General features: G+C 38.1%; 1 protein-coding gene across 1 annotated transcript; it reads left to right on the forward strand.

Annotated features, from left to right (window-relative positions):
* Positions 1–2,096: 2,096 nt before the first annotated feature.
* On the forward strand, positions 2,097–4,167 carry LOC123320743 (protein Fer3-like). Its single transcript, XM_044908149.1, has 4 exons — positions 2,097–2,450; positions 3,074–3,248; positions 3,641–3,828; positions 3,883–4,167. The coding sequence occupies exons 1-4, from the start codon at positions 2,403–2,405 to the stop codon at positions 4,048–4,050; spliced, it is 579 nt and encodes a 192-aa protein (XP_044764084.1). The 5' UTR covers positions 2,097–2,402; the 3' UTR covers positions 4,051–4,167.
* The last annotated feature ends 8,553 nt before the right edge of the window (positions 4,168–12,720 follow it).

Genomic DNA, 12,720 nt, shown 5'->3' on the forward strand with positions numbered 1-12,720 from the left:
AATTCTTCTATTGTGACCATCAACTGCTAACCTAGTCTCATTTCAAAAGAGCAAAGGCGTATATCGCACGAATCTCAACCTTCACTTTTGTCTCTCCTTTGGCGAATTTCAATAACTGGATGCATTAAATAAATAATTCAGATATTAACATGAGAAGGGACCAATTTGCGGCTAGAGTGACTCATTCTACCACTTGATTTCCTGCGAGAACTCCTTCTACCGTAAAATCTGGCGTCATTAATGTTAAAAAGACATAATTCAATTTTTTTTTCAAGTTTCACTTCGAATCCGTTCTGTTGAACAAAGAATGAATTGCGTGACTTTCATGATGGAACCATTAAACTGCACTTTTAAGCCGAAACACTTATAGTAATCATACAGTGTGGCTCTGTAAACTGCGAAATAATGGCAGAATGGTTTGAGGTGACCTAGTTCTCTGTTCACTAACACATTATTCAGCAAATCGTTTCAGAAAACGGCAGAACGTTTATATCATCATAATTGAGAGTACATACAGATATTTTGGGCAATACAACAACTGAAGGTGAACAAACATAAGCAGTTGTCAAAGAAAAGAAGGGAAGCTTTCGCATCCATCGTAAATATGTTTTAACATCATAACGAAGTTTCATCAAATAATAAGATTATTTAGAAGTAATTCTGGATATATTACGATCAAAGGATCACTGTCTGATAAATTCATAGATATAAAATCCAAAAAACTCCTAGTTATTCTTGAAAAACGTCCATTCTCTGTTGAATTTAAGAATTACATGAACTTGATGAAGGAGATACATCAAATATCTCTACTATGATACGAATATTATAGTTTCGCAGGGTACAAATTATTAAAACATCGTTTGGGTGTCAAAAACATGACTTTGATACACCTAAAAAAATTCCCCCAATCGAGCGCATCCACCATAACTTTGGAATACCTCGTTATAACAGTTTTGGTTGGCGTATGATCTCATATTGTACAGAGGAAGGAAATTCTATAACTCTCTCGTAATTCTCGCAATCAAATTGCGAAAACCCTACAGAGAAATCCTTCTATATGGCGTTTTTACGAATGACAGTGATGGAAGACACTATAATGAGTAGATTTCTAAACAGTAGTATAACGGACATCGAGATAATTGTAGTGGCGGATATTATCCAATCCGAAATACCTAATTTAAATGAATAAAACAAACAATTGTTTGGAGTTATGACAGAGCAGGCAGCTCTTGACAATGACCGCTTTTACCACGCCAAAACTTGTTATTTTCAGTTTACGCAATGTGGACATTTTGAAACTGAGATGTGGAATAGACTTCCGAGAAACTGATGGACTGGGTGTGGTTATTGATATACAGAGTGTTCTTCACCCTTGTAAAATCTTCAATGAAAACCTTGAAAATCAAGATGTGATGTAGATTTCTCATTTGATTGACCAACCCCTTCAATATTTCCACACTTCCACCCTCTAATCCAATCTTTTTTTGGTCCGGAAAACACCCCAATATGCTGACTGACGTAAACAATTATCCCTCCTAGCTTTTCGAGCTTATTTGAACGATTAGGCATGGCCAGAAGTCATATTAGCAAAATCTGGGCCCAAATCAAAACAACCCCTCTTGTTTCACGCTAGTTATGCGCTTTACGCCGCACGTGTCTCGTGACAAAGGGGATGATTTGCCCAATATTGTGACTGGAGACACTTGCGTTACAGTTTTCATTAAATACAATATCACTTTCGATGTACGAATCTTAATTTGTCGTATTTTCGAGGAGGGGTTAGGGATCTCCGAGCTCCCCTATCACGATTATGATATTATTTATGCAGTTTTGGCATTCACTATTCGATATGGGTAGGGCAGGTTAAATTGAGCTTAATTTGAACTGGAGAAAATGTGTCAGACTTCATAAATTGGTTTCTATTCTCTTTATATAGGAAATCATTAAGTTTTTGATTTACTGCATCAATCAAATCACTTTTTCATTTTTATCCTTAAAATCCAGATTCTTGAATTGAATACCCTTAAGAGTCTTTTTGGGCCTGATAAATATGATGAAATTCATAATTCTTCCAAATCATAAATCACCATATTACATATTTTCACAGAACATGTTTCGAAAGTCAATATCAGCACTATCAGCTATTGCAACCCCTAAAATCACCCCTTGTAAGGTCCACAATGGCTTTTACCAAGGGCGACATGCTTTCGTCGCCCTATTGGTTACAACTGGGGGTTGGGATGCATAAAACCCACCCCTATTGTGGAACATCCACCAATGAAAACACCCTGAACGAAAAATGATTATTATACAATTTAATAAAGAAACTGTCCAGTATTGAGAAGATCTTTGATGTAGTGGTTGATTTTCGTTGTTGAAGTTGTTAAATATAGCTGTTATCGATGAAAATGTCTTTCTCGAATGATCCTCCTTCATGGGATCCAAGCAATGTGAGTGAAAAATTTACCAATTCTTCTTAATCCTATGATACATGCACAAGATTCAAGTTCTTAACTGATTAGAATTTTTTTAACGCACAAAAAAAGTTTTGACCTCTTGATGATTAGAATTTCCTTTTTGTAACAATTTTCCAGTGTAAATGTGGATATTATCAGACCTGAAATAATTCTTCACAACTCTCTAAGCAAAAACCAATAAATTATGGAATTCTAAACTGCAAAACAATACCTGTTCAATACGCAAGAAATATATCACCAACTCAAGAGTCAAACTGAACTTAACAATTAAATAAAACTGCTACAAACAATTGGAGTGTATCTTTAAAGTGAAATGGATCAAATGGTTCAATTAAAAATACTTCGTCTTTGATATTGAACTGAATTGAACAATTCTGTCTGTAATTGGATTACTCAGTGACATATGAAGAAGAATCTTTAAATATTCAATTATCTCAAAGGAAGATAAAAATATCTGCGAAAACTAGTATATCATATCATATATTTGATTTATTTTGGTTTTTTCCAATCATAAACCCTGTGCAAAATTCTCTCAGTTAACTCTGGGTTTTTAAAGAAAAGCTCCGAAGACAAATGATGTTTTTTCTCTTGTGCAGGGTACAGATTTTCCTTCGTATCCACCAAGCGATATATCTGCTGGATATGGACCTCTCTGGGATCCACACCATTGTCTCAGTGCTGCAGCAGTTGCTGCTACAGGACAAAACCACCCTTCTGCTGGCCTATCTAACTACCCAGACATCTTAAGTGCTGCTTTCAATTCTGACTTAGGTGAAAATTTTATTCGAATCAATTTCATAATATATATGCTAGTTGTGAAGTACTGTCTTATACATGGGCGGTTCCAGTGGGGGAAAATATTTTTTCGGAATAAAAAAAGATGGTCAGTTGAAAATTCGTTAAGAACGAACGGTTGCGCCTAGATCTAGATGGATGAAATTCTCAGATTTCTTACTAGAAGAGTTGCTCTTTCAGAATATGTATCACATTTCCATCTACGGTTACTTTTATTGAGAGAAAAACTACTCGAACGCTGACTATCGAAAAGATGGGGACAGTTAAAAATTTGTCACTACCAAAAACAGTCAGTCAATCGAGTTACAGTAAATTATAATTCACTGGAATATTTTTCGATCTGTCGGATACGTTTGACCATTTTACAGTGTGGCCCCGCCAACAATGTGGAGGTATGGTTTCTAACAGATTGGCAAGAAGTGGACCAAATTCCATCTCGTCCACCAAGAAACCAAGGAGAAGAGTGGCCACTTTGGCTCAGAGGAGGGCGGCAAATATAAGAGAAAGAAGAAGGATGTTCAATTTGAACGAAGCGTTCGATAAGCTAAGAAGAAAGGTGAGTGCTGGAAGAGGTTTTATCGTTATCTAGATTTGATGTTTCTTTTTTCAGGTACCAACGTTTGCTTATGAAAAACGACTTTCCCGAATAGAAACTTTGAGATTGGCGATAACATATATCAGTTTCATGGCAGAGCTACTTCATGGACACCCAGTGGATCATAAAAGTTCTGACTTGTACTCACAGAGAGAATACATTCCGTATGGTCTCATCAATTGAAGCTTTTTATGAATTATATTATTCTATTCTAGTCATCCAAACGTCTTCCAGTTTTAATTAAAATAGTTTTAGTAGTTTAATCTTATCAATGTGCAATAAATGAACTGAATGAATGAGAAAAAATGATTAACAGCATCTAGTTATATCTTCAATGTAGGATAAATCGTAAAAAATAATGAATACTTTGTCATCAATCACGATTTTATCCTGATGTATAATCTTTTTCGAAAGAAAAATAGAAGTTTTGCATATTGAACTGCCGTATACGAGATAATTAATTCTGAATCTGAGCTCAGTGTTGACGAGAAAAAATAACTTCGGCTGCCATGGCCTACCAAATTTGCAGCCCTTCGAAAGGGCGTAAAACGAAAAATAATTCACTTGAAGAAGAACCGAAGGCAGTTTCTGATAGAGAATAGCCTAATTAAACTATATTTTCAATATCAAGACGATACGAAGAAAAAAGCATTTTCGGCCAAAAATTTTCATGATTGAAGTGCCGTACATGTTTTTTGGATAATTCGAGGTCCCTTATTTCAACTCTGAACTCAGTTTCGCTATATGACAAATAGTTCTGCCGTTTAAACACTTTGAAATTTGTCCATTCTTGAATGAAATTTACGAAAATTCTCCTGCTCCGCCATCTGGTTCAATTTCAACGAACATCCACTAATTTATTACAGTGTTCTTTGTCCTTTATAGTAGAAACCTGTCTCTCCCGCAAAACAGTTTTCTACTTCGGCTGTAATAGAAAACTGTAATGAGTTGGTCTATGTTCGTTAAACACCTACTAGGTGGCGCTACAATAGAATTTATGGAGATTGAATATGATGTGTTGCCTATGCCGATATTTTCAAGGCGCCTTTCATCTTTGTCGATTTTTCGTCTAGAATGGAAAAAGCTGTATTCTACGAAGGCGTAGAAGGGCCACATAATATTTTAAAAATATTTTTCCTTAAATTCCGACTTTGAAGTCGGAATTTAGTTAAATTCCGAGTTCAAAGTCGGAATTTAACAAAATTCGGAGTTCGAAGTCGGAATTTAACTAAATTCCGAGTTCAAAGTCGGAATTTAGTTAAATTCCGAGTTCAAAGTCGGAATTTACTAAATTCCGAGTTCAAAGTCGGAATTTACTAAATTCCGAGTTCGTTAAATTCCGACTTTGAACTCGGAATTTAACTAAATTCCGACTTTGAACTCGGAATTTAACTAAATTCCGACTTTGAACTCGGAATTTTGTTGAATTCCGACTTTGAACTCGGAATTTAACTAAATTCCGACTTCAAAGTCGGAATTTAAGGAAAAATATTTTTGAAATATTATGTGGCCCTTCTACGCCTTCGTAGTATTCATATTGAAGTGCCGTACACATTTTCTTGATAATTCGAGGTCTCTGATGCCAAATCTAAGCTCAGTTTCGACGAAAAAAATTTATTTCAGCTGCAATGGCCTACCAAAAATTCAGCCCTTCAAAGGGGCGTAAAACGAAAAATAATACACTTGAAGAAGAACCGAAGGCAGTTTCTGATAGAGAAGAGCCTAATTGAAGTATATTCTGAATTTCAAGACGATACGAAAAAAAAAGCATTTTCGGCCAAAATTTTTCATGATGCGTTTGTGTAGTGTGTCGAGTGTCGAGTGTGTGGCGTGTGTGTGGTGGGGTGTGTGTGTGTGTCTGTGTGAGGGATTTGTGGGGTGTGTGGGGTGTATGCGTGTGTGAGTGGGGGGGTGCAGGGTGTGTGTTTCGAGCGTCGAGTGTCGAGTGTCGAGCGTCGAGTGTCGAGTGTCGAGTGTCGAGTGTCGAGTGTCGAGTGTCAAGTGTCGAGTGTCGAGTGTCAAGTGTCGAGTGTCAAGTGTCGAGTGTCGAGTGTCAAGTGTCGAGTAACGAGTGTCGAGTGTCAAGTGTCGAGTGTCGAGTGTCGAGTGTCGAGTGTCGAGTGTCAAGTGTCGAGTGTCAAGTGTCGAGTGTCAAGTGTCGAGTGTCGAGTGTCGAGTGTCAAGTGTCGAGTGTCAAGTGTCGAGTGTCGAGTGTCGAGTGTCGAGTGTCAAGTGTCGAGTGTCAAGTGTCGAGGGTCAAGTGTCGAGTGTCGAGTGTCAAGTGTCGAGTGTCGAGTGTCGAGTGTCGAGTGTCGAGTGTCAAGTGTCGAGTGTCAAGTGTCGAGTGTCAAGTGTCGAGTGTCGAGTGTCGAGTGTCAAGTGTCGAGTGTCAAGTGTCGAGTGTCGAGTGTCAAGTGTCGAGTGTCGAGTGTCGAGTGTCGAGTGTCGAGTGTCGAGTGTCGAGTGTCGAGTGTCGAGTGTCGAGTGTCGAGTGTCGAGTGTCGAGTGTCGAGTGTCGAGTGTCAAGTGTCGGGTGTCGAGTGTCGTGTGTCGAGTGTCGAGTGTCGTGTGTCGAGTGTCGAGTGTCGAGTGTCGAGTGTCAAGTGTCGAGTGTCGAGTGTCGAGTGTCAAGTGTCGAGTGTCAAGTGTCGAGTGTCAAGTGTCGAGTGTCAAGTGTCGAGTGTCGAGTGTCGAGTTTCGAGTGTCGAGTGTCGAGTGTCAAGTGTCGGGTGTCGAGTGTCGAGTGTCGTGTGTCGAGTGTCGAGTGTCGAGTGTGTGTGGTGTGTGTGGTCAAGTTGTGCGTGGGTGTGGTGTGCGTGGGTGTGGTGTGCGTGGGTGGGTTGTGCGTGGGTGGGTTGTGCGTGGGTGTGGTGTGCGTGGGTGTGGTGTGCGTGTGTGTGGTGTGCGTGTGTGTGGTGTGCGTGTGTGTGAGTGTGTGTGTGTGTGTGTGTGTGTGTGGGTGTGTGTGTGGGGTGTGTGTGCGGTGTCCGTGTGTGGTGTGCCTCTGTGTGGGGTGGGGTGTGTGTGTGTGGCGTTTGTGTATGGGGTGAGTGTGTGTGTGTGTGTGTGTGTGTGTGTGTGTGTGTGTGAGTCTGGTGTGTGTGTGTTTGTGTGGGGTGTGTGTTGGGTTGTTGGGTAGGTGTGTTTGTGTGTGTGTGTGGTGTGTGTATGTGTGGGTGGGAGGGTGTTATGGCCTAACAATTTTTCATACCTTCAAGAGGGCGTAAAAGGAAAAATAATTCACTTGAAGAAGAACGGATTGCAGTTTCTGATAGAGAAGAGCTCAATTAATCTATATTCTGAATTTCAAAACGATACGAAAAAAAAAGCATTTTAGGCCAAAAATTTTCATGATGTATAGTCTTGCGTTTTTTTCGATCGGAATCAAAAATCCAACTTTTAGATATTGAAGTGCCGTACATGTTTTCTGCATAATTCGAGGTCCCTGATTCCAAATCTGAACTCAGTTTTGACGAAAAAAAATTATTTCGGCTGCTAGGGCCTACCAAAGTTTCAGCCTTCGAAGGGGCGTAAAACGAAAAATAATTCACTTGAAGAAGAACCGATTGCAGTTTCTGATAGAGAATAGCGTAATTAATTTATATTTCGAATTTCAAGACGATACGAAAAAAAAAGCATTTTCGGCCAAAATTTTTCATGATGTATAGTCTTGCGTTTTTTTCGATCGGAATCAAAAATCCAACTTTTAGATATTGAAGTGCCCTACATGTTTTCTGCATAATTCGAGGTCCCTGATTCCAAATCCAAGCTCAGTTTTGACGAAAAAAAATTATTTCGGCTACTAGGGCCTATCAAATTTCCGATCTTCAAAGGTCGGAACTTTGATGAACTTTGATGAAGGGCTGCAACTTTGGTAGGCCATAGCAGCCAAAATAATTTTTTTTCAGCGAAACTGAATTCGGATTTGGAATCAGAGACCTCGAATTATCCAGAAAAGATGTACGGCATCATATGATTAATAGGAAATTTAATTTTACAGATGCCAATCACGTTGATGGAAATTCGCTAGTGCTGCCCAATAACGAAGAAAGAAACTGTCCACAAGAAGTCAGAAGTCATTCAGTTATATAACACTCCCTTCTATTTTTGATATAAACATGTATATTCATTGATTTTTATGTGAAAAATTCATTTACACTACTATTTTTTCACTTTTTTTATGACAAAAACTGTATAATTTTACGAAATAAAGAAAGAAATTGAAAAAACGAATGTTTTATTTCTTGAAATTACCCCACTAATGACTAGAGTTCGAAAAATGAACTTGTCTAGAGAAAAATAGAGAAGCCCTGAAAATTCGGAAATAGGCAACACACAATACACCATCACGTATGTTTGGTTGCCTACCGCATGAATCAGGCGCTACTCCGGATACCTCCTCTCTCTCCTGTGATCCTAATACAAAATCGAAAAATTCGAAGATTTGTACCTCGAGAATTACACAAAAATCAGATTTTGTATCAGGATCACAGGAAAGAGAGGAGGTATCCGGAATATCAGGCGGCCCCTTAAAAATTCGGAAATAGGCAACACACAATACACCAACCGTGTATGCTTGGTTGCCTACCCCACGTATCAGGCGCTGCTCCGGATACCTCCTCGCTCTCCTGTGATCCTAATACAAAATTCAACTTTTGTATCATTCTTGGGTCATGAAACTCCGAAAATTTGGATTTTGTATTAGGATCACAAGAGAGCGAGGAGGTATCCGGAGCAGCGCCTGATACGTGGGGTAGGCAACCAAACATGCACGGTTGGTGTATTGTGTGTTGCCTATTTCTGAATTTTCAGGACGACTGTATTTTACTCGTTTTTCGAACTCTAGTCATTAGTGGGGTGTTTTTAAGGAATAAAACACTCGTTTTTTCAATTTCTTTCTTTATTTCGTAAAGTTATACAGTTTTTGTCATAGAATAAGTGAAAAAATAGTGGTGTAAATGAATTTTTGACATGAATATCAATGAATATACATGTTTATATCAAAAATAGAAGGGAGTGTTATATAACTGAATGACTTCTGACTTCTTGTGGGCAGTTTCTTTCTTCTTTATTGGGCAGCACTAGCGAATTTCCATCAACGTGATTGGCACCTGTAAAAAAAAATTATTTTGGCTGCTATGCTTCACTCTTTATACCTGTTTTTCAGTGGAACGTATCAAAAAATTTACCCGACTTATGAATCTTTCCCACTATGTATACATATATCAATTCGATCTATATCTTGAAATTCCAGGTGCATTCATAAATATTGGAGTAAGAGTTTTAGTCCAGACCGTCACCGAACCGGTATGCTGTGATAAAATTCAGCAGATCGGCACCGGTGGCGGTATGGTCAGCACTCATTCATCTGTTCCATCGTATTGAGGTCGTGGAAACAAGCAGGCCATTCTAATATGTTTACTCATCTTTCAGTCTCCAATAAGACATATTATCCTGCATAAATTAACCTTAGTCTATAATCTTTGATTTGCAGTGAAGTGCAGGTGCAGGTGATGCCATCCAAGTTCAGTTGGATCAAAGATGAAAAAAGAGGCCGAAATTACTTTTTTTTCGTATCGTCTTGAAAATGTAGTTTAATGAGGCTCTTTTCTATCAGAAACTGCCTTCGGTTCTTCTTCAAGTGAATTATTTTTCGTTTTACGCCGCCTTGAAGGCCCCAACTTTGAAAGGTCGTAGCAGCCGCAATAATTTTTTTTTGTCAAAACTGAGTTCAGATTTGGAATCAGGGAGCTCGAATTATCTAGAAAACATGTACGGCTCTTCAATATCTAAAAGTTGGATTTTTGATTCCGATCGAAAAAAACGCAAGACTATACATCATGAAAAATTTTGGCCCAAAATGCTTTTTTTTTCGTATCGTCTTGAAATTGAAAATATAGTTCAATTAGGCTCTTCTCTATCCGAAACTGCCTTCGGTTCTTCTTCAAGTGTATTATTTTTCGTTTTACGCCCCTTTGAAGGGCTGAAACTTTGGTGGGCCCTAGCAGCCGGAATAAATTTTTTTCGTCAAAACTGAGCTCAGATTTGGAATCAGAGACCTCGAATTATCCAGAAAACATGTACGGCACTTCAATATCTAAAAGTTGGATTTTTGATTCCGATCGAAAAAAACGCAAGACTATACATAATGAAAAATTTTGGCCGGAAATGCTTTTTTTTTCGTATCGTCTTGAAATTGAAAATATAGTTTAAATAGACTATTCTCTACCCGAAACTGCAAGCGGTTCTTCTTCAAGTGAATTATTTTTCGTTTAACGCCTCTTTGAAGGGCCACAACTTTGAAGGGCCATAGCAGCCGAAATAAATTTTTTTCTTCAAAACTGAGCTCAGATTTGGAATCAGGGGCCTCGAATCATACAGAATACATGTACGGCACTCCAATATCCCCAGCAAACACTGAAATGCAGTCACTGTACAAAAACTGTACTTCGTTGCTTCAATTGACTGCAGTTACGGTAATGCAATAACTGCACAAAAAAGGACCGTATATGTCCAGGTGGACTTTGCAGTTACTGTACAGTACAAACTGCATTCGACATACAGCCACAGCTGCACTTCAAAAACAGCGATGGCATCGCAATCCACGGTACAGCAAGCTGCAATTCAAATGCAGCAGTGACGTGCTAAAACTGTACAGCAAGTTGTACTTTAAATGCAGTGGTCACTGTGCAAATACTGTACAGTTAGCTGTGTTTTATATGCAGTTTGTTCACGCAAGAACTGTACAGCAAGCTGTATTTTATATACAATAGACACTGTGCTCAAACTATACAGTAGCTGCACTTTAAATGTAGCAGTCACTGTGTAAAAACTATTTCGAAACTTGCAATTACGAAACAATATTCTATTAGAGAAGTTTCCTAGTTATAAACAGAAAATCTATTCTGCAAATCAGAAATTTTCAATTTCACTTAGTATTTTTGCGGTAAGCGCAAAGGTGACTTCACGCTAATTGAGACATAGCCTACTCTTAGGGGTGGAGATTAATGAACCGTAGGAGTTAGCTACGACAATCGTCGAGGCAGCGTAGATCGTGCCTTCTATAAACGCTGGTTACATAGAGGACATAGAGTAATGCGTCGCCGGTGGCGCCATCGTTTGGCGTATGCTGCACCGCAATAGACGTGTATGCTACCCTGTGATCGCAACCGTCAAGAGCAGTGATGCCATCATTTGGCTAATTCTGGTACCACCATGGTGCGATTAAGTATTCTTCTATCATGGGTATAATCCATATTTTGGTAATGAACGGAGTCTTCAATTATTGAATTAAATCTGTTTATGAAATGTCTCATTAACCTTCATAATCGAATTTTCAACTTCTTGAAGAAGGTATATGTTTAAGTTTTAGGAATTCCTATGAATTATTATTCTAGATTCTATTATTAACTCTATATCAAATACTCCATTTTTGAAATCAAGAATTGCAAATACAGAAACTGTGCAGTCACTGTATATCAAAAACTGCGTTTTGAAAATGCAGAATAATCAATACAGAAACTATGCAGTCACTGTACATCACAAACTGCATTTTGAAAATGCAGAATTATCAATACAGAAACTGTGCAGTTACTGTACATCAAGAACTGCGTTTTGAAAATGCAGAATTATCAATACAGAAACTATGCAGTCACTGTACATCACAAACTGCATTTTGAAAATGCAGAATTATCAATACAGAAACTATGCAGGCACTGTACATCAAAAACTGCGTTTTGAAAATGCAGAATAATCAATACAGAAACTATGCAGTCACTGTACATCACAAACTGCATTTTGAAAATGCAGAATTATGAATACAGAAACTGTGCAGTTTCTGTACATCAAAAACTGCGTTTTAAAAATGCAGAATTATCAATACAGAAACTATGCAGTCACTGTACATCACAAACTGCATTTTGAAAATGCAGAATTATGAATACAGAAACTGTGCAGTTACTGTACATCAAAAACTGCGTTTTGAAAATGCAGAATTATCAATACAGAAACTGTGCAGTTTCAGTACAGCAATCTCTGTGCTGCATTCTGGTGGCATTTGTAGTGCAGTATTTGTACAGTTGCTGTATATTGTGTTTGTTGGGTCTGAAACTTCGATTATTGATTCCAATCTAAAAAACGCAAGACGCAAAGATGAAAAAAGAAAAGTTTTCCTTTAGACATTCTTGAAAATATTGCGCCATGACTAGAGACATATCGGACAATTGATCTTCAATCTAACGCAATCTGGATCAAGGATTAAAAGCACATCTTTCTTCAGACATTATTGAAAATATTCCCTTATGACTAGAAACAATCTATTATTATGATCTTCAATCCATGATGAAAAATTTTGGCCGAGAATGCTTTTTTTTTCATATCGTCTTGAAATTAGAAATATAGTTTAATTAGGCTCTTCTCTATCAGAAACTGCAATCGGTTCTTCTTCAAGTGGATTATTTTTCGTTTTACGCCCCTTTGAAGGGCCTCAACTTTGAAAGGCCCTAGCAGCCGAAATAATTTTTTTTCGTCAAAAATGAGCTCAGATTTGGAATCAGGGACCTCAAATTATCCAGAAAACATGTACGGCACTCCAATATCTAAAAGTTGGATTTTTGATCCCGATCGAAAAAAACGCAAGGCTATACATCATGAAAAATTTTGGCCGAAAATGCTTTTTTTTTCGTATCGTCTTGAAATTGAAAATATAGATTAATTAGGCTATTCTCTACCCGAAACTGCCTTCGGTTCTTCTTCAAGTGAATTATTTTTCGTTTTACGCCCCTTTGAAGGCTGAAAATTTGGTAGGCCCTAGCAGCCGAAATATTTTTTTTTTCGTATCGTCTTGAAATTCAG

Source organism: Coccinella septempunctata, chromosome 9 (genome assembly GCF_907165205.1).
Source record: "Coccinella septempunctata chromosome 9, icCocSept1.1, whole genome shotgun sequence".
Lineage (NCBI taxonomy): Eukaryota > Metazoa > Arthropoda > Insecta > Coleoptera > Coccinellidae > Coccinella > Coccinella septempunctata.